This window comes from Harpia harpyja, chromosome 1 (assembly GCF_026419915.1).
Source record: "Harpia harpyja isolate bHarHar1 chromosome 1, bHarHar1 primary haplotype, whole genome shotgun sequence".
Taxonomy (NCBI): Eukaryota; Metazoa; Chordata; class Aves; order Accipitriformes; family Accipitridae; genus Harpia; species Harpia harpyja.
Window position 1 is genome coordinate 60019561 of NC_068940.1, and position 23757 is coordinate 60043317.

General features: G+C 37.8%; 1 protein-coding gene across 3 annotated transcripts in view; it reads right to left on the reverse strand.

The window, feature by feature from the left end:
- The window catches only part of POU6F2 (POU class 6 homeobox 2), a 320035-nt gene that overhangs the window by 242273 nt on the left and 54005 nt on the right, over positions 1–23757 (reverse strand). For all 3 annotated transcript variants that reach the window (XM_052796135.1, XM_052796153.1, XM_052796145.1), the window contains exon 2: positions 16987–17158. In XM_052796135.1, coding sequence (XP_052652095.1) covers positions 16987–17158 — 172 coding nt within the window. The remainder of the gene's footprint in view (positions 1–16986; positions 17159–23757) is intronic.

The following is a 23757-nucleotide window of genomic DNA, read 5'->3' on the forward strand; positions in this document are numbered from 1 at the left end:
TGCAATTAAAGGAATAAAACAGAGTAGTACTAAAACCCCCTCCTCCCTACATTCAAAATGCCACAAATTCTATTATCCCATTATTTTATACCAGCACCTGAGCTTCACTGCAGGTGAGAGACAGCCAGTCTCTAGGCATTCATGTGTCTCCCTCTAATTCATGTTGGAACCAAAAAGATCCTCTAATCAAAAACCAAAGAAATAGTTGTAACTATACTAAGGAGGCTTCGTTTTATCTGACCAATTCTAGCTGCTGCTACTTAAGCCTTTACTTCCTATAGAGTAACTTTTTAAAGCTGCACCCGGTGTCACTTTTATTTTTACTGAATTTTAACTGACTTTATTGTAACATTATGAATCATTTAAGGGGGGAGGGTGCTTTCTGAAGTCACTTCTGAGTTGGATTACACACTAGAAACCTGCAGACTCTTACCACATTGAGTACATTCAACATGGACTGGCCACCTCCAAAAAAGTATCTTTCCCATCTTCTAGAAATTGTGGTATGTCATCCTACACACAAAAAAGTATAGCAGAAATGTAATATTGCCAAGTAATTCCAGCATTCACTGAAATTATTCACAGTTTGCAAAGTACAAGTGAGAGAACAACCTTCAGCACCTGCTATCGTACCTGACTAATATCAGCACATGGGTTTTCCTATGTTCAGAGCTGTTAAGGTGTGTCAGCAAAACTGAACAGTTCTGCACCTGTGTTTTTCACGCTTGTATGGCTTAAATTCTGGTGTCAGAGCCTGGCTTTTAGGCACCAAAACATGCAATGACAGAAGGATTTGCAAAACTAGCTCCTGTTGCTTTTTTTAGTTTGCTACTGTGTGTTCCTGCCTCTGAGTGAAGAGCTGGTGAAAATCTTTTTAGGGGAGAGTGTAAGATATACTTAAGAAATATGGTAATGATTTAAAAAATGCAAAAAAATTTAATTCATATCTACGGGTTTCATTATTTATTTACTAGCTAGTTCAATAATTTCAGTAATTCTACTAGGCCTGAACGACAGCTCCACTTCAAAAGAAAACCCACAAAAGCATTCACAAAACTGGGTAAGTAAGTACAACTTTTTGTGCATGTGCATGTGCTTGTCAGGGACTGGTATCTTGTGTTATCCAGTGTTTGTTTAGCAGAATCTTATCAATGATTTAATGAGCTGTTTGTTGGGCAGGAATTTTCTAAGAGGAGATGCCACAGTCAAAGACACAATTTAAAAAGAAAAACAGTTGAATGGTAACACAAAAAGGTTGAATTGTATCTTCAGAAATACGTTTATGCATGCTTATTCACTTCCACTTACCCATGAAAACAATGCACAGTCAACTCATGTAAACACTAACCCAGAGGCATACAGAATTACTCAAAGTGTCATTGTGCAAGAGCTTAAATAGGCACTTACTTTACATGTAAGGAGCTGCGTGCTCCTCCCAGCCTCTTTGCATATTAGTGCAGACTTTGGGGGAAAGATGCCTTCATGTACATTGAAAATGCACAACTAATGTCAAATTTGCCACCCCAGCTTTTTCAGTTTGATTTTGAAATGAACAAAACTTCAGTTTTTAATATTTATGCACACCAACTGCAGTCCTCCTCACAACTTTACATGTGAGCTGTCTGTCACATGATGCTCTCTCTAAAGCACCAGGTTAATTCTTGCCAGAACAGCTTAGAGAGTGGTTCAGAAAGCAGCTGGGTGCGCAGCACAGAGCAAATCAATATAATTACTTCAGCATAAGCTACTACCTATTCCTGTTACTTGTAGGAGGATAGGTAGAAAGATAAAACACATCCATAATGCCTTAAACATAGTGGCTCCTCTATCTTCATTTATGGGAATTCATATTTACTTCCTGGATCCTGCTGTGAATGCTTCGAATGGACTGTACAACAGCTACAGTTTAAATACTTTTTAAACAGAGAGTTGTTGCTCAATGTGGGGATGCTTGGTTTGTTTGCTGCCACTGAGCATCTGCATTGGCTTCCCTGCACGTATCCCTACAAATTCCACAGTTTGGGGCCTGAGAGCAGATGGAAAACAATTTACAGACCTTTAACAGTACTTGTTACTAGTGTTTGTTTTCTGCACATTCATGCTTGAGAAGAGGGCTGCCAGAACAACATCCCCGGGCACAGGGGAAGAAGCCTCTTAGAGCACCAAGGAAGGGACCGAGTAAGGAAGATATACAAGCAAGCTAGGACATACTCAAACATAGCTGAACTTGTACTGAGGGTCCTGTAATTTTGCAGTTACTTCCCCCCCCCCCCCGGCACTACAGCATTTCAAGATCTGATCTTTAATGAATATAAATACCGGGGAGCAACTTCACCAAGTGATACACACATAGCAACCAGAGCTGATATGAGCCCATATACTTCTGCTGAAAGAGATGATAATGAAACAGGCCTGAGCTGGCCCACAAACCTGGTAAAAACTCAGCAAGTAAACCCTGCCCTACTAGAAACCAAGTTCTGTTCAGAATACAAGCCTTTTAGAGAGACCACTTGCACTCTCCAGTGGTACTGTGGATCTTGCACAACTACATTCATGCTGCCTTTTGGTCATATTTGCCCTTCAATCTTTGTCACTCCTTAATGTTTTGACAATGAGCATCCTGCAAAGGAAGCATCTCCCTGTCTCCCCACTCCGTCTCAGAGGATGCTGTTTTTCCAGTGGACAGTGTGGAGCTGAGCAGAAGTGGATGCACAGAGAATCACACACAGCCATAAGTTCTCCTCCAGATTAATTCAGCAGGAGGGAGCCAAATTTCTGAATATAGATAGGCCTTATGAATAAAGCAGGAAAGCCTTTTCAGTGAGAGCAAAAAAATACTGTTTCTTCTGGACATAACAGTCTGGCAGTTTAAACATCTCCAGCTGTTTTAATGCACACTCACTTCTCCTTATAAGTTCCCTAGAAATACTGCACACTACATTGATATATTATATACACAAAGGCATTTACATGTGTAGGAGAGGAAATTCCTTTGAGAAGTCACTCTGCACTGCAGCATAAATACCATACCACTGAGGTGGAAGTTGTTAGTGTATCTTACCAGCAGGTCAGTCCGTGATTCCATCTGTCTTTTTGACAATTTGTTCACAGCTTCCCAATTCCCTTGCGGTTTCTTGTCCGGTGAAACCCATTGGAACACACTGTGATTGCAGGTTACCTTTTCTTCAGTGTTGTGCAAAGGCAAGCCATAGAGCAGAGGGTTTTTTTCCACGAGGCCAAACGCACACTCCTTCACAGTTCTTCCTTCCTATCAGAGCTGATAAATTCCTGATTCAAAATTCAGAGCAACTCCAGCTGAGTCCCTCAGCAGTGGCTCCTTTTTAAGAGAGGTTAAACAGCCTCACATCCCATTGGTTTCAATGGGAGATGAAGACGCTGCCCCCCCCATGTTACATGGACCGTGTATGGTTTGCATACTGGAGTCTGTTTCATGCACAAGATACACTGATAGCACGATCCGATCTTTTTATCTTTGTTGCTTAAATAAAAAAAAGTCAGAAATGAGGAAAACAGTTTTCCTGAATCCCACCTTTCTGTACCTCTCCCTGTCAGATCCTCATATTCCTTGTTAGCAAAAAGAGCTGCGTAATGCCAAGACAAGAGGTGGCAAGATCCAAATGACACGAAAATGATACATACCACAAAAGAAATCCTCAGAAAAGTTTCATTCATGACATCCAATAGAGATGCCAAATAAAGCTTGCTAAAGCACCAGTCTTATTTTCTTTCCTGAAAAGCTAGAAGCCTGTACAAGCAAAGTGACTGCACATTTTAAACAGATTCAATATCCTTCTCAGGACTTGACTTTACTTAGGTAGTTGAAATTGCAAAGAGCTAAATTCTGCCCTCCCTCATCTTTGAGGGACTGGCATTGAATTCATAAGACAGCAGATGTGAAAATACATACAGCTTTTGGCCCACCCATTTCAGTGAGGATTTTGAGCACAGGCTGCCTAGACAGACAGGCAGTTTACTTATTATCATTTCAGTTCTTGGTCCTCTACAGCAGTGTTTTCCAACACAGGGTGTGCACGCACCCCAAGGGGTGTGCAACACAATCCATTAGGGTGCAGGAAGAAATTTTTTTTGTACTCCAATAAAAATTAAAGATTTTTAAAAATCATGTTTATTTCATCTTCATCTTATCCTTTTTTAATATCTATTTTTGTATACACTTTATGATGTACATATTATTACAGTAGTACATATATATAATTTATAAATAAATACACATATATTGGGGGTGCATGCTCAAAAGCTTGTTACTGACAGAGGTTTACAATTTTAAAAGTTTGTTGACCACTGCTTTACAGGTGTTATTGCGGTTTACTTGAGAACAGTGTCACACCAAATTATTTTACTAGGATTAATAAAATTGCTTTTCAAATGCTGCCTCTAGCAATTATTACTTTCATCATTAGCCTAAGCCCTATGAAAACAACAACCAAAAGAACTGCTTCTGTGGTCATTTCCCTTTCTTCCTTTATGAGCCCCTCAAATCACAGAAAAAGTTATCATGAATAGCACATATAATGCCATATTACAAGTTTGCAGAATGGAAAGGGGAAGAAAGAGACTGAAAATACATCCTCAGGCAGCACACATTATCACAACTCTGGTTTCCAAAGAACATGGTCCAAACAGCTGTGCACACAAAATTGAACTGGGATATAAATAGGGCACAAAACACCCATGTGCCAAATCAAAGATCTCACGTGATATAATTTAAGTGATATCAGCTCTAGGTAACCCTACTGGTGCTGTACTATTTTAGCCTGTACTCAGGTATGCCTACATAAGCTGTTAAAATTACTCCCTTTATATTGATATTACCCTGAATTCAGCCTCCTAAATCCTTACCCAAACAAAACTTCTGAGGATGAAATGACCAGTAAGTGAAATTCTAACAAGTCTGAATGGGCCAAGATTTCACCCTGGAGCTCTTGAACATCCCACTCTCAAAGGGGAAAGGGGAGGTGAACGCATTTTAAGGTTATATTAAAACAATGCCATTGAGAATAGCTCACTGTTCAAATTATTTGCTAAATAATAGAGTGTGTGTTGTTTTAAGCAAACTTCCTTTTTTCTTTAAAAAAAACATTTTTAATGCTTCAACAGTGTATTACTAAATAAACTGACAAAACATCTCAGAACTAACATAAACGTACAATTTTAATGCCTTCTAATCACACAAATCAACACAAGATTTTTGTACTTGTGCATGACCTTCTTCAAATTATCCCTCCATTTTGGCTGAATCAGAATGAGCATGGGCTATTTGATAAAAAACACTAAGTGTGTGAAATGAGGGGCCCTCATCGCTTCTGCCAGACTCCTCTTGACAGAATGATGATAGAAGCATCACATCCCTGGGAGAGTAAATGCAAACTGACAAGAGATGAGCCTTTAGATGTTGAATATAATCTTGAATTGTGCTTGAAGTGTCTTATTATCTTGTCTTTTGATGTCTGAAGGGGTGGCTCATTGTTAGAAAAAGGAAAGCCCTTGCACATCTTTGCCATCTTTAAAAATTGTTTGGCCTTTAACAACTGCTTTTCCAACTAACGTCCATTTCTCCTGACAATAAATATGGCAGGTCGTCAGCAAGTGACAAACAATTCACTTTACACACCAAGCTTTTATGGTTTTTGAGAGCTCATGTGGAAGCATATTTTAAAAAGCAGTAGGAAATTAGCACCATTACAAATGTTAAGATGGCTGAGTATGTGTAGTTCACTGTGTGGTTATTCATTACTGCTACGTTTCTGTTTTAAAGTCCTGTCTTTCCTGTATTCAGACTGCTGTTAAAGTTCTTTATCATTGACTAAAAATAGTCAATGAAAAATAAAGAGCAAGAAGCAATTTTCTTCTGCTCTAAAAAAAGCACTATTATAGATAAAGTACACGGGTAATGCATAAAATCATATTTATTAATCATAACAAATCAATATCAGTAGTAGTATGGCATAGTTTACCTGTATTGCAGACCCTCACAATCACATCACTTTTTTCCACCTTCAGCCAGCTCAACTTTTTTTTTTTTTCCCCAAACTTAAAAGTTTAATGATGAATCAGATCAATATGATTCCTTAGCAACTAAATCACAGGCACACTAGTTTTTCCTGTCACAGCACCAGTTTTGCAAAAGCAGTCAAGTTCTTTTTTCAGGTCTCCGTCACTCTGAGAATCCATAAGAATTCTCAAATGGATCATAAACTGTTACAGGGTTCAGGTTATTGTATCATTATAAAAACGTATTGATACAGTACAGATGACAAGACATGCAGCTCTTGTGCTAGTTTATTACAACCATCTGAATACCATAAGAAATATCAGATATAAACAAAATAAAACAGTCAGCAGTAAGCTGTCTTTTAGGGAACCCTTTAAACATCCCCCCCCCCCCCCCCTTTTAAACTGTTTTAACCTGGTTTGAAATACAGCAGTTATATAAACCCACAGAAAAGAGAATACAAAACCAGAATGGGTTATTAAAAATAAATAACCAAAAACCTGACCAGAGCCTACAGATCTATTTTTTTTTTTAAATCATTGCAAGAAAGGGCCTGATTCTGCTCTTTGTGATAAGCATGAATGTTTTGCTCCTGAGTTTTCAGACTATAAAAAAAAAAATCCTCCCTGCACCTCTCCATCTCCCTTCCAGCACAGCCCCAGACAGACCCACTGCTGCTGCTAGGAGGATGCACCACGTGTTTTAACACATGAAAAGCACACTAGCCTTTACAACAGACGGGGGTCTGCCGCCACATGCAAGCTTGAAGTATGTAAAGTGGTATTCAAAATACACCAGCCATCATTTCACACAAATGACATAACAGCAATGTGAGAAAGGCTCAGCCCCCAAACTCAATCCCTTTGAGGTCTAGGGTCACAAGCCAGAGTCCCGCAAATCCAAAGTTGCTCATTGACTAGGACATCTCATCCGAGTAAACCTTTGCATCATCTGGTCCCTCTTCTATTCATTGCCTCATAAAAGCAGAGATGTGGGGGCTGGGGGAGAGTGAGCAGGACCAGCTGATTGAAAGATTTTTTTTTTTTTCTTGTCAGCAACTGTTATGAGAAGGTTCACTGTGCTGTATCCATGCAGTTAAAATAAGGAGACTCTGAAAGCAATGCATCAAATCCCAGCAAGAGAGCCACACAAGAGTTTCCTTCGCACTCTTCATACTAGGGAAAAAAACACAACTCAAATGACTTATGCAGATGCTTTTCTTGCTGGATATTATCATTAAATTTACTGTGCTTATGAAAGTAAAGTATATTCAATTATTAGAAAAAATATTTTTAAAATATTTTCATTTTCTGCTTTCTTCCAGTTGTAAATTTCATTTTTCCTTCAGAGAGATTTGTGGCTTGCAGTCCCAAGTATTTATGATTTCAGGCAAGGAAGCATAAGAAAGGAGGAGAAATATCAAGCCTGTACATTTACAATCACCTTTGATCTCATATATATCTATCTAATTTCTTTTCTGCCCGTATTTTAATCACTGCTGATTTTTCTAGCCATGTTTTTGTTTCAGTAACAACTACTATTTATGGCCCTTAATTATTTTTTAATGTCAAATTATGCTAATCTGCTCTACCTGTCCCATAAACATCCCCTAAAAACTCCTCCACCTTTATGGAAGCTTTACATAGGTTCCGACACCGACACACCGTCTCTGCCCACAGGAGGTCAGATGCCGTTCCTGCCACAGCTACTGCCTGTTTCCCCATGGCAAAACAGCGGAGGTGGAGTCACAGAGCCTTTGCAATACATATGCATACATGCACGGCATAATAGAAACCCACAGTAACCCTGGGACTGGTTCAAGAATTCATCTTTTTTTAAATATGAAGGCAGCATAATTACAGAGTGGTTGCTCCTTCCTGTCAGCATGTTTGCTTAGCTGATTTTAGGTCCAGAACATGGGAAACTGTAGAACAGTGACCATGTTAGAGAGGTAGAAGCCACAGACTGGCATGCAAGTATTGGTAGGACAAATGCCCCGTTGAAATCTATGATCTTCCTGTGCATGTGATGGATGGTCACCCTAAGACCTGTCAGAATCTGGCCTCATGTTTATTCACATCACTGAGCAAACATGACATCTCAACACCATGTGAATAAATCCTAATTGTATGCAAAAGAAAATACAAAACCTGCCCCATATTATATTTGCTCAAGAGATCAGACTGAATTCAAATGATCTTTCTTCCTTTGCAGTTAATACTGTGCTATCTCAAGAAATAATTACACATACTTAATAGTACAATATATTAAGTACGCCTTAAGGTGTATTTACTGAAAAGTAATCCTGGCTTCTTGATTAGACACAGGTTTTAGATCATCCCCTTCAAGGAACATAGCCCCCCCCCCAAATGCTAAGCTTCAAACAAAGCATGGAAACCTAAAGCAGACCTTGACAGATGGAGGCAAGATGCATTTGAGTAGACCTGAGCAACAACTGCCCATGCACAGCTGTCTATGCTTCCAGCTGTGTGCACACACTAACGAGCAGAAGAAGAGAGGAGAAGGGCTCCAAACCTGGCTGTGAGGAAGGAGAGGGGCAGAAAGGAAAGGTGGCACTTTTTTTTTTCCTGACCCTCTACTTTACAAGCCTTGGGCGTTTGTGGTGACAACAACAGGCTAGGCTGTGTATCCAGTGCAGTCTGGGAGAGGACTTCCTTTATGTTCTGCTGGAAGGCAACTGAGTGCTAATAATTCTTTATTCAACAACTTGAAAACAAGATTTTAAAAAGTGGGACTATGTCAGATAGGAGACTGAGCTAGAAAATGAAAATGACTTGATAGAATCTCTAATGGTCATCAAACCATACAACCACCATCTGAACTGAAAAGCACAAAGATGTTTTTAAAAGCTAGTATTAGTGCGCTTCTATAAACTCCATGCTAGTTTTCAAAGAAATAATCTAATGATAGATTGCTGTAGCAAATACTGTTCTTAACATGGCAAAATCTTTATTTCTTATTTGTGTAACATTCGAATCTTCAGAGTAACATGGAATTGGTTTAGGACTCTGGTTTTTTGGTTTTTTTGGTTTTGTTTTGTGGGTTTTTTTATTGCATCATATTCCAGTCACACCAAAAAGAAAGAATAAAAAGAAAAACAAAACTCCCACTCTCCCAACAACTCTTCTTGTATATTCTAAAATAAAAACAGAAATCCAAATTACTTTTAGGAATAGACAAGCAGTAGTTTAGTGTTAAACACATTTTAGAGTGGCAGGGGTGTGGGTTGTGCACTGATTTGGTAAATGTAGATATCCCTGGCTTATCTAGAGAATGAACCCAATTTCAGTCTCTCTGAAAACAGCAGTTTTTATTTAGCCAGATGAGATGAGGTACTATTCTTCTCTAGATGATCTCTGCTTTCAAAGTAAAAGGGCTTAGTCCTGCTTCCGAAAGCATCAAAGCAGTATCACAACATAAAGCAGGACATGTCACAATACAAATCTTCCTTTGTTTCATACAGATATTGATTTTCATTTGTATATGGTGGAAAAAGAGAAAAATGAGACTTTATACTAACAAATATCAAACCATTTCCATGACAAAATAATATTCCTGTTGAAACCCACAAATTATGACACATTTAATTTTATTCTGCTTTTGCCCCTGTTCAGCATTAATTTTCTCATTTAGTTGTCATTTTAATGTAACTTCTACCACTGAGCTCATCAGAAATGATTTTGTAACTAGCAAAATAATGTTATTTTGGTAGCACTAATGGTAGTACTAGCGGTAGTCATATAAAAAGTCATAAATAAAACCATTAATGGAAGAAACATTAATATACTGAATACACAATTAAATCAAAGTGTAAAAAGCCATAAAGCTGATCTGCCCATCCTCTGACCATCTGTCCCCCAAAAAAGGGACCACAGGTGATGGATGCAACAGAAGAAACAGCTTAGCAAGGAAAAAGAATTAAAACAAAGGAAAACCCACAAATGTCAGGAAGAACAAAACCTAGGAAGACAACACAACAAGGAAAACCAAGTGCTACATAGGATATTAAAGGGAAAAATGATCCGCAGGAGAATGGCAACTGTTACTATGAGCTTCCTACAGCTACCTTTGCCTTTGGATGTTTTTTAAAAATTTATTAACCTGACAGCAGGAAACTTTATACAGATTGCCCCCTGACAGGGTGCCAGCTTGGTATAAGCACTTGCTATCTCTTTGTTTAGCATAAGGAAATCAAGAGAGGTGTTAAGTGGTGCCATGTGCACATTTGGGCAAATCTAACTTGGCCTCCATCTGCCTCACCTGCACATTTCCGTGGAGAACTTGCTTAACCATGTGAAGTCCAATAGAGACATCCAATTCTCCTTCCTTCTTTTTTCTACATTTGCTTCCTTTTTAATGTGCAAGTGTCTGATCTATTATTAATCTCAAAACACAAACCGGCAAGGACCTCAATCAAAGAAAGTAACAGTTTTTTCACAAATTACCTGTTTACTGTCTAGTAGCCAGAAAGTCCCCTTTGAAACAGCCAGCCATTTATGTTGCTTTTAAACAAGTTTGTTGTTATTTTTATAACTTCAAAGACAGGGAGAAGAAAGATTAACTAATTAAAAATGAACTATTTGTCATTCAGTCATACCAATTACATACTAGGAGTTCATTCTTTTTTCCTTCCGTCTCTAATATTAGTTATTCTGTATATAAATACAGAAAATCAGACTTCAAGCCTCATTTAGAAAACCACATAACATACACTTAGCTCAAAAAAATTTAGCAAAGAAGTAATTAGAAATTCATGAGAACAAACAGAATTGTCTTTAAAAAAACACAATTAACTTTCCCAATGCTCAAAATAGCTTTTGTTGTTTGTTTGCCTTTTTTAAATAGGCTTTGTCACAATTCAGGCACAGCAATAAGTTATTTATTTCCATACAAGCAAGGGAATTGATAAGTGGGTCTGCAATATTTGCCCTTCATCAGCCCAATATTGCTTTCATCAAAGGTTAAAGGAGTAAGACTCCAGTCTCCTTGGAGCTGGAATATACGTGCTAGCATCAGTACCACCACTGCCTGAGCTACCTGCAATACCTAGGCACAGCAGGATCGCTGCGCTAAGGATGGATTTTCTGTCTTACCATTGCATCGTGCTTTGTGTTTAAATAGTCATAACATCTTTTTAGGCTTTAATGGGCATTTACTCCCCATTCACAAGTGCATCCCCCACTGACTTCTGTAAGAACTCTGCCAAGGAATCAGACAATAACATTATTCAGAGCAGTTATTCAAGTCCCTCACTGTTTGCAAACACCTATTTAAAAATGCTCATGTCAAATATAGCTTTCAGAAATAACAATCAATTACATAGCCAGATCTTCAGATTCTTTGAAAACTTATTCATTAATTGAGCAAGACACCACTACATTTCAGAAAATGGATTTACAAGCCTGTATAATGACCTGGTTCTGTAAACATGCCACCCGTTAACGTTCCTCAGTCCTCCAGTCTTTGTAATGAAATAGTGCTCCTAATCCATAGATTACTTGCTTTAATAAAAGTATCACACATTCAAGCACTAGCAGGATCAGTCCAATGGCCCTTACTGATGGCATGGATAACCGATAGTGTCTCAGAACAAAGCATCCACAATGTGGAAATTATTGAATAAAATTATGTGAAAAGACAAGAATCTTTATATGCAGATTAAACATATTTCAAATGTTTGCTGCATCTAAAAGAAGGCTCTGATTTTAATATTGAAACCATTGGGGCCATGAACTTCCCTATCAGAACAGAAATATTCACCAGAGCTTTAAAATGCAGCAAGAGCGACAAACACACATTGCTTTCTTTCACTGAAATTACCAAACCTTATCAAAGTGTTCCTGACAGGCAGAGATCTTATAGGCCTTTAAAATATGAGGATATAACCAAAACACCGAGAATCATCCTTAAATACACTGATGAAAGGAAAGCTCTCAGTCTGAAGGCCTTTTTTCCCCCCACAGGCTAGATATGCTGTTAATGACGATAATGTGAGCTTCCTCACAGCAACCTGACAATGACCTCTGCTCTGACCTGCAGAGACCACTGTCTCAAGAGGTAAAAGACAATTTAGTCCTTTATCCTTTGTAACTGAAATGACTCCAGTGCCATAAATTCTAATCAAGGCAACTTCTATTTAAAAAAAAAAAAAAAATCAGATGATGTTTCCTTAAAGAGCAATACAAGGGATCTACTAGCAAAACACAATCAGCTAGAAACAACTTCTACCCTGTTCCACTACAGCATATATGTGTATGCTTATATAGAAAGATGCATGCAGTTCTGAAACATGGGTAACAATATGGGAAAGGAAAACAAAATCCCAAAGCCAATGCAGGTGTTTGAAAATAAACCCTTGTTTATGGAAATGTGTGCAGATTCATTTAACTTGCATATCCCCGCTCCGTATTTCAAGCATACACAGCTTTATGAAAAAAGAAAAAAACTAGTAATGAACCAAATGAAACCACAGTCTTCAGATCCAGCACAGGAAACTTAAGATTTAATTTCACTGGAACAAAATCTTGCCAGCAAAAAAAGGGTAGCAATCAGGTTTTTGCTGTCCGGCAATAATTAATAGGAAACACTTTTGGACCACAGTTATAGGCTTCGTCTTGCACTCACTATATACTTACAGCTTTATTTATTTAAATAAGTTTGATGCATAGAACTACAGGCTCAACCTCAAAGAGCAACTTTTTATAATACAGTAAAATTACCTTAACATGCAAGTGCATTCCCAGCTTTCTTTTTACCATTATCTAATTATGCCACAAATTACCTTCAATTAAGGATAAATTAAGGACTGGATCTAACTCCAAGAAAGCCAGCCTCAGTCCACAGGGGCTTTTGGTGCTTGGACTAGCCACTTCTTTCCTGGGATTTTTACTGTACAGAGAATTTTATGCATGACATATGCCTAGGGTCTATACCAACTTCTGAATCTCAACAGTTATAGTATTACACATCTAAACATGAAGGGTTTTTTTTCTTACAAAGATTTTTTCAGACCAATACTTCATAACTTACTCTAAACTTGTTTAAAGGTATTGTATAAAATTGCAACTAGGATTAATTAATTTAGGATCAAATCCCAATGTGTTTGTTCAAGTGAAGCTACTACTTAGCATTAACAAAATCTTTCTCTAGTAAGAGCCATGGCATTTGGCCTGGGTTACTATTTTGAAGCATATTGTAGAATAAGACAAGTTGATCTGAAAATGACACTGCCAGGAACATCAACAGCCAGACTCAGTTTCTCTGTTTCTTTATTACATCATATGATTAAAATAGGAGATACTGCTTCACAAATATTTTAAAGAGTAAATAATACACCACAAGATCCCTTGCAAAGCAACTTCACCTAATACTGCTCCACAAAACTGGGATTTCTGTAACTGAAACACTGTAGCTGTGCTAACTCAACACTTCAAAACCGTATTTCTGAGCTAATGTGTTTCAGAATAGAGTCCTTTACCGACATTTTGCATCTCAAAGTATTTTTCACCATGTTTTTTACTCCCTTCTTGTTTCACATGATTTCAGTATCAAAAGTCTTTTTGCATGCAGGTATGCAGATTCCAAAAAGTCCACTGGTATAAATGCACAAGCAGAGGATTACAGATGCAAACCCCCGGACCACAAGACAGCCTTCTCTTTCAACCCCCCCCCCCCCCCCCCAAAAAAAAACCAACAAAACCCAACCACCACCACCACCATGAGAAAGCAAGCAGGGAAACAACAAGTAAGCACAACCCCTCTAATCACAGCTGCTCCTGTCATCACTCACAGGTAACAACTGCACCACAGTGACAAAGTGCATCTTCCCAGACACCTGTGCACCAGTTTCAGGTGGGAGCTGCTTCAGATGATCAGAAACTTATCCCAGCTCCTGCTGGTATTTCTGAGACCCAAGGAGCTGCAGCATTCAACCTGCTTTGTCACTGACAGCAAAGCACCCATAAGAGAAACAGAAGTTTACTGCTTATCTTCCCAAGTCAAAAAAAGTATAATTAATTGTACTCCTGCCCTTTCCTCATCTGCAGCAGGGACTGTTGTTGATGAGGTGCCATTTTTATGATTAATTGTGCTATCTGCTACCAAAACAAAAAATAAATACCCACTGTTTCTATGGTATGCAGTGAAATACCAAAACAAGGAAGTTTGAGAAAAAGGAGGTGGATTTTAGGAAAAGGTACAGGTAAGTAATGCAGGTCCTTGCAGAAATAAACCCATCCATCAAAAGAAGCTAAGCAGAACGTGTCTGGTGAGAAAGCAGCAAGCTCTTAGCATCTAATCATTCCACTCTGTTCATCTATATGAAAATAAGACACGTGAAATATTACTAACATCAACAAGACACTCAAATGATGGTTATTCATTCCAACTAAATCAGCATGTGATTTTCACAATTTTTCCAAAAAACGTGAAAGGAGAAGTTGGAAAAACTTTGTTCTCTGTGGAACCATCTCCTCCCCTTGACTTTCTGAAACACTTCTCCCTCTCCTGCTTAACAGATTTGGGGCAAATTTTCACACAGCATGTATTAAATGTCATACTGTAAAAAGAAAATTATTATCTCTGATCGCAAGAAAGAAAGTTGGAGAAGAAAATTGTCAATCTCTATGCCATCACATGTCAATAAGTCCACAAATAATTTGATTTCAGAGACTGCAAAGAAAGACCCAAAGTATGCATTCCTAACACGCTATTCATAACATTAAACAAAGAGAAACAGCTATAGAATAATGCTCCATATTTATGTATCAAAGCTTTAAACAAAACTACACTTAATTATTTTAAATGTTTACTGCAAAACTGTCTTAAGGGATGCATCCATGACATAAAGGCTGATCATCTTTATTTTAAATTTGCTTGGTTTGATCCTCAAATGTATCAAAATAGCCCCACTGTCCTTTCTTTTATGTTCTCAAAGTTACTAAAATTAACTGACAAGGGCTGCTGCTAAAAGATCTGTAGTATCTGTCATAATTGTAACAGAACATAGATAAATGGTACATAAGTTCATACTGGGGCAGTTGAACTATTTTACCTACTTTTGTTTACTTGGGAACGTATCTTTTTAGCAGTATAAGAATCAGGCTAGCAAACATCTTACACTCAGCAATATAAACAGCACAATATATTAATTTGTACCTTTTTCATTAGTGCTCTTAGGGACATAAATTATATTTGCAGTTCAGAAGACAAGATACTGTTGCACATCATTTCTATATCCCACTCGGCAACTCCAATGAAAGTGTCTGTGTATATTTCACTATCACTGTAGAGCACCCAAATGACAATGGCTAAAAAAATATCCTGCCTTTTATTACAAGACTTTCCTGATCTAAAAACAAACAAACAGACATTTCACTACACTCAAATGAAAAGTCCATTTTTTGTTTTGTATATGCCTTGCTTTATTTAATAGATGCACCCTAAACATTTGCGCAAATAAAATACATAAAACACAGCTGAAGATATTTATACTACTCTAGACAACTAATAGCCCTCTGAATTTTAGACATTACAATTCTTTCCTGGATGAAATGAACTAAAACAATTATTATATGCTTTTTGAACATTCAAACTGCTAATGGAAATTATGCTTTCCATGGAAACAAAGATTACTAAGAGGGTGCTTAAAAATGGATGTGATATTCAGTATTGGTCATTACTGTAATCCAGAAATTAAATTTTAGGATTTTTAAATTATTATTATTTTCCCATATCTGTAGTGAAGTTATTTAGTAAAACATTTTGTCCTATATCTTTTAGTAAGGGGTAAAGAACATTTTAAAAGAAAATTGCAGGTATTCTTTTGTTTAAAAAAATCTTGCAGCTCTTACTGTAGCTGGAATACTGAAATCTGAACACTGCTACAGATTTCCTTACAGATTATGAAATCAAAACTTGAATCTTAGAAAATGGGCTCTCACCCTCTCTCCCTTAAACTGCATTCTCTTTAACAAGATCATCTTCCCTTCAACTTCCACCTATAGGATCATGTAAAATAAGGAAATGTTCCATTTCTATTAAGGTTTGTCTCAAGTCACAAATGGAAATAATTAAAAGGAACTCCTTCAGGAGAGCAATCCCTCTAAACCCAAAATGTCACTATGTACCATACAGTGCTGCTCCAGCTCAGACATCTATCAACATCTATCACTCAAGCACGTGCCTCAACAACTCTGCTCCCTTTTCTGATTAGAGATCAGAGTTGCTTGAGTTGGCTTACAGGGTGTCATCCGTCTGAATGACAGATGTCTTGTTGGAGTGCCATTCTTGCTGCTTTTGTTTTGATTGTGAAAGGTTACACTTATCTGGAACAATTTAGACTATTTAAAAATAAATAAAAATTCAAAAGGTAATTTCTCTTTGCACAGGCTTTGGAAGAAATATTTAATTTCTAATTTAAATTCTAAAAATGTTAGCTCCATGTGCAGTACCCTTGGTAGCCTTTGTTTACTCAGTACAGAGTGTTTTCTATGGGAATGTTTCAGCTCTCTTCAGCCAGCTTTATCTTTACCATATAAAATTATAACTTTTCAGTTTAATCCAGCCTTAGAAAAAGACGGTAGCATACGAGACACATGAGCACCTAATGCAATAAATGTTAACAAACTACTCCAAGAAAATGATCCCCCCTTCTATTTTTTACATTAGAGACCATGGATCAAAAGAAAACATAAAATGTCTGCAACTTGCATAAAATAAGTTCATTGTTGACAAAAGTTTTCAGGACTGACGCTGTCATTCTGGTAACCAGTTGCAATGGGAGCAGAGGGCTGTATGTCTGCATGCTCCAAGCTACTCCTCCGTTCTTACAAGAAAATTGAGTGAACCAAAAAAAAAAAAAAAAGAACGGGGGGAGATTGCTCTTCCGGACAACATGGTAGCAGTGAAATGAAATACCTAGACAGACTTACCGAAGAGCTTGCTGGGAGTGTCCTCGCTGTCATTTGATTCCACAGGCACAAGCAGGGGCTCATTCAGCTCGTTGTCTGAAGTAGCTGCCTTGTCCTCACCTCTCAACTCTGCATTCATTTCACTCCGCAGTGACAGCAAGGGCTTACTGACTTGTCCAGCTATCATTGGATCCTAGGATGGGGGGGGGGAGGGGGGGGAGAAAAAAAAAAGAGTGAGGGGAAAAAAAAAGTGGCTGCTTTGGTGTGCGTCTACTCTCTTTTCCACTCCCTCTCTCTCTCACACACACATACACACACACACACACTCTCTCTCCTTCTCTTATCTCTGGCTGCTCCTGCTGTTATTGCTGGCTGCAGTCAAGTGAAGAGCTATTACAGATCCAATGAGTTTTCCATTACTCCCCACCCTATTAAAGCTCAACTAGCATGTGAGAGATTCAGGATGCTTTGGAGAAAAACTTCTATGAAAGCAACATAACCAACACAGCTTTAATTGTGGGATGTGCTTTTTTATGTGTGTATGTTTTCACACCTCACACTGTCCTTAACGTAGTAAGGAAAGAAATTCCTGTATGCTCCAACGCCACAGAAGAGGAGCACCCTGTGAACACTCCATAGTGATTTAAAGAGGCATCCTCAGCTATACAACATTAACAAAATCAAATACACAGTTTCTAGCATTCCAGCATTTCTATGAAAATACACAGCAGCAAATAGCCATTTCATTACATACATTCAACAGAGATACAAATTTCTTCTAACTATTCCCGTCTTTGGAATACTATGCTCCAAAAGTCCATAAACACAGACAAACACACATTTTTCTTTTGAAAATAAAAAACACAGAAACCATTTTTTAAAAGATAAAATTAGGGAAGATACTTACACATACAGTTTGCAATTATTCTTGTGTTTGCAACATTATATCCCCCATAAAACGTTAAACACATATATATATATAAATTTTTTCTTGATGATTTGGATCTGGTTTATCTTCTGCTCATTGAGGACACTTGGGGGTCAGGCATTATTTCCAAGCACACTCTATTATTCCGTTTGCAAACTAATAGGCACAATATCATGACAGCACAGAAACCAGATAAAAAAAAAACTAAAAAGGAAAGGAACAAGTGACCTCGTTGCGCTCTCTGGCAGCTATTTATTGCAAAGTTCATGCCTAAATGGTTCTTATGCAGAGAACAGGTGACCAGCGAGCAAGTAGGTTGGTTAGCATGTTCCCTCTGTCCCATCCTCACATTGGTCGATGTTTGCCTATGGGTTTTTTAATGTATTCATGTCTGAAAAGTGAATTTGATATGACACATGATAATCTATGAAAATGTTAATCAATACAAATGGTTTAAGCTGTCATCAAATGCACTTCTTTAGTCAATACTCATATCGCTGAAAACAATGTCACTGTCACCAGGGCTTAATTTGCACAGCACTTAAATATTGGACTCTGTGCATCAATGCACTCCTCTTCAAATACTGTAGGTAAACACATTTTCTCCCTATTTAAGGCTGAAGCACTCAGCACACATTTAGCTGAGCCGAATCCTCCCTTTTGAATACCTTGATAGGTCCACTGGAGGGCAAAATTAATACTTAATTGAATCTCACAGTCATCAAAATAATCAATACTTTTTTATTATTTATTCTTTACAGTCTGTTGACTGTTTCAAATCTCTGAGGGAATGGTGGAAAGGATTCATGGCTTTGAAACACTGTCATTTAACAAGGTAATTTTCAGTGGGGCATTAGGGGTTGTGAAACATACAATAAAACAAAAATGGTGGCTTATAATAGGAAGAAAGAAAAGAATTATATTTCTGCCATCTAACAAAACAGGATAAATAAAAAAGCAAGTGCAAGAGTGAGAAAGGAGGGGGGAGAGGGAGAGAAAGACTGGCTTTTGAAGGGTTTTATCATATCAAGAGCAGAGCTGAGCTTTCATAATGCTGACATTTCTCATCCTGACAATCCTAAACAAGTGGAAAGGATGAGATCGCAGATATCATCTTTCATCACATTCCCCAGCTTAAGAACCAACATGACAGCTTCTCTCCCCTTTACACTGTTAATTACTAAATAAAATACTGCTCTCTGTCAGCATTAGATTATTGCAGATAGCAACCACAAACATTACTCCATTGTTTTGTTTTGCCCCCTTTTTTTTTTGTTAAACCAGTGATACCTACCTTGAACTCTTCAGAAAATAAATTAGGCTTGTGTCTACATATTGTAAATATATGAAACATAATCAATTTAATCAATGTGGTCAATCCATGTTATTGTCAGGCTAAATTGCTGGTGATTTATTAACATTTCATTTACTGTATTTATTAGCCAGCAACAATCTGAACATTTCTTAGATGTTTCTAGGGAAGAAACAGAAGTTAAAAGATTTCTTTTACAGATGATGTAAAAAAAAACCAAAACAACTCTGACTTGTTTTGCCTCATATTCATGTTGCATTATGGACAGTCATTTACTGAGGCAAAAATTTTGTTTGCTTTCATACACTAAATAATGTATTTTAGCAGATTTTGCAGCTAAAGGTCACTGTGAACACAAACAGCATTGTTTGAAAGTCTGGGTTGCTGCCCCCAGTTTCAGCTGTTCAAAACTAACATCAAGAGTGGTTCCGTAACTGATATGAATCAGGACAAAATTTGACCCTTTTCATCAAAGTATTTTGGGGAGGGAGCTAATCCTGTCCACAGAGCTACACTGCTAATATGTGGACTAACAGCAATTTAATGGAGTATGCTGAATCAGTAGGATTCTAGATTAAAGTCTCAGCTGCCAAATTTTTAAGTTGAATATATGAAAAATGGGAGGAAGAATAATGTAGGAAATGTGACTGCACTGGGAGAAACCCCAGCCCTTAGATGTCAGTGAATTCCCAGAAACTTCAACAGGGCCAGGATTTCACCTGTTACGTACATCAATAATTTGGCCTCATCTGGAGTACTTTGTTCTTTTCTGGTTAGCCCATCTAAGATACATCAGAAAGAGATATTCAGTAAGAATGATAAAGAGATTGAAAGGATTGGGAATGTTTACAGAAAAAAGTGAATACAAACGAGCATGATCAAAATATGCAAAATAATAAATGGCAGGGAGAAAACGTAGATCAGGAACTATTCACCCTACCTCACCTAAGGAGAAAAGAGACCTCCACTGAAATGGAAAAGTCATAAACCTAATAATAATAAAACTTTTCCAAACAGTAAGCGGTGAAAACCTGTGGAACGCCTTGCTACAAGATATCACTGAGACCTGCACCACAATACGCATCAACATGGTCGCTCGCATGGCTGGGCAGACTCCTAGCAGTGAACTCAGAACAGCTTTGCAAACACAGAGCCAAGGACTATAAAAACTGAAATAATAAACTGCTGCCCCCGCCCCCCAGATGGTACCAGAACCTGTAGTTAACCCCCAGGGTAGCTTTTTCTGTCAGGTGGTGAATGAATGACAACTTCCTCTATAAGCAGATGGATTAGGTACTGTCTGAAATTCTAGTCTACGTGAAGACTAAATAAATCACTTAAATGATGGGTTGAGGGAAGGTTTGTTTCCTTCAAAAACATACTTTTAAAAAATGGGCATTTTTTAACTTCAGGTTGTCTCCAGGCCTTCAATTGCTTTCTGTACTTAAGAATGTGTCTCTTCTGCGGTGGATTATGCATGATTAAAAACTATTATTTTTTACAAAAAGCGTAATAAATTCTAATTCCAGTCCACAGCAGGTGGCCTAGTCCGCAAAATCCCTTGGGGATCAGAGGGGTTATTCCTATATTTCCCAATGGCTTCCATACAAAAAACTCTAGAGCAGTTGCTATACCAGCTGAAGGCCCAGCAGCCTTCTCCTGATCCTCTGCCCACCTACAAAGCCCAGCCCAGAGAAGACCGACCCATGGCATTGGAGAGGACACGCTGAGGCAAGGAGTTGCATGCACATCTTTGGCAGATAGTCCCATCAGGATCTGTTCTCCTCCCTGCCCTGGATATCTGTGGGGTTGACGCTCAGCATTTGCTTTTTGGAAGGTGGTAAAGGTCAGGTTACACTTTGCAGTGTAACACAGAATCTTCCATTAACTGACAACCACACAAAAGTTTTAGCTTTTCATACACAAAATTGAGAAGTCTAAGAATGCATAAAAAACAGCAAGATGAACTTTGTAAAAAGGGTTTATATGCTTTAAGAGGCAAGGGTACATAAAAGGGATATAATACTTCAGAATTTCAGATGGCATAACCACAAGAGCAAAGTTCTTGTTATGTGAGAACTAAGGAATTACAATCCCCTTACTCAAAATATACCTGTATATACCACACATGTAGTGACAACTTTTACACACATCTCTTGCAGATACTCATATAACTTGTCATCTATTTCTTGTCCAGCTAGCACTAGTATTTCCAGACTTGCCTGTTTTCTATGAGATTTCGCTGACAGTTTTATGCAGTGAGCGGTCTTCCCTGCTGTGTGTCTCCCTTAAGGGCGGCTTATACCTCCTGTAATTCAGCTGCAATACCTGATACACCTCTGTTCAGCTCTACCACCCTCCCAACGACTTAAACAAGCTGTTGGGCTTAATTCCACAGTAAAAATAATGTGCAAATGCAAATTACAGTTCTAGTTACACACCCTCCTTCAAAAGCCAAAACCTTTACCTTCTTATTTGCAGCACTGTACAAAATACAAGATAACATTTATCACTGTGTTAAAAGCTTTGCCTCTACACTTAAAGGGTAAAGGTACAGTTTCTAAGCAAAACTATTTAGTAATCAAAGACAGCTTTTAAAGGAAACTATATGGTTTTTGTGTGAAACATGCCTTAGGCAGAAGTCTAAAAATGGGAGAACAAACTACTTTTATCCCTAATGTAGGACTTGGGTGGTGATAGGGCTTTATAAAGGCTTCATGCACTGTTTTATCCATTGGTCTAAATTTTGTACTTAGTGCACCATAAATCTTTGTTTTGCTTTTTATTTTGCCCTTAGTTTGAAATTACTTTGCACAGACTTTATACCTCTGCTTAGGACTACTTGAAATTAATTTTCTGATTTTTTCCAAAATATGAAATAAATCCTGCCCCCCTCTAGGTTTCTGGCCTTGCACAGACTTCTGTTAGGGACATACACAGTTCATATGTTAGAGAAAACACTCCTATTACACTATCAATAAACATAAAATTTATACGGTTCATACATTATTCTAATGACTACACAAAAAAAGTACTCATATTGCAGCTTTTTAAAATTTTTAATCAAGACAGAGCACCATCATAAGCTTGGATAAAGCTATTCCAAGATGTAACTTAGCTTATAGTTTTTCAGTGAGGAATATATTAGAAAGACTCTTGGGGGGGAAAGGATTTGTGGGTGTTGGTCTCTTCTGTCAGGTGGCTGGAGATAGGACGAGAGGAAATGGCCTCAAGTTGAGGCAAGGAAGATTTAGGTTAGATATTACGAAAAATTTTTTTACTGAGAGGGTCGTCAGACATTGGAATAGGCTGCCCAGGGAAGTGGTTGAGTCACCATCCCTGGAGGTATTCAAAAAGTGAGTGGATGGGGGTACTTCAGGACATGGTTTAGTGGGGATGGTTGATGGTTGGACTCGATGATCTTGAAGGTCTTTTCCAACCTAAATGATTCTATGATTGGATTTATTTTGTGTCAAGTACCAGTGAAATTTATGATTAAGTTCCTCTTAGGAACTACTCCTTCTTCCTTCATCTTATTTTAGAGGTATGCAATTTTTTTTCCATAAAAAATTATTTCTCATAGACAACCTTCTTTGGATTCTTTCTTCTTTAAACATTGTTTTATCTGCTGTCATTAATGTGCTGATATTTCCATACCAATCTATCCATAGTCTGGTTTATGCAAGCTACTTTGAAACAACCTTTTGTTCCCTGCTAGCCTCTGACCATTGCTACCTGCTGGCTGCCACTTCCCCAGAAAAAGTTAAGAGAAAAATCTTCTCATTTTCTTCACAGCCACCTGTACCACCATCCTTAGTTGGATGTTTCTAAAAGCAAAACAAACAAGACTGCTGATATATGATCACTGATCTCCCTTCACTACTTTGATCTTGTACTTCTATTTACTGCATTAGGTATTTACCTATATTACTCATATTTAGCTTACTAAAATCTTCAGTATTGCCTCTCCTTCCTCTTACAGCAAAAAGCTGGCATATCCCCAGCATTTCTCACTCAATATGAATATTATCACCCAAAACAGTCTCCATTTTTCTTCAGCTAGAATGGTATTCTTCTCCCTTTTCTCTATATTAGTGTGTCTTTGGACATTGTATTTTTCTCCAGTGATACTCATCTTCACATCTAGTGTCCAGGTTGCAGTTAAAAAGGAGCATTTTCTAGGTAAAAATAACATAGCTAACGAACCACTGCCTAATTATACTCATGTTATTAATAGTACTGAACTTTAATTTACAATTTAATTTGGAAAGTTAGAGAGACTATCACTGCCCATGGTGCTTGCTTTCATGTAAAGATTCCTCTCAGGTTAGGCAGTAATGCTAGAATGGTCTCCATTTATTTACTTAAGTCCTCTGGAAATTGAAATGGTTAGTACTGGCTAGTATAACATAGCTTCTGACACAAAAAGGGTTTTTCAAGAAACTCATGGCGGTTTTTAATTGTAGCTTTAGGAATCTTAAAGTTGAACGAAAGTTTTTTTAAAAAACTTTTATGTGGCCATGTGTTTTGAATTGCTGTGTCTTGAGACTGA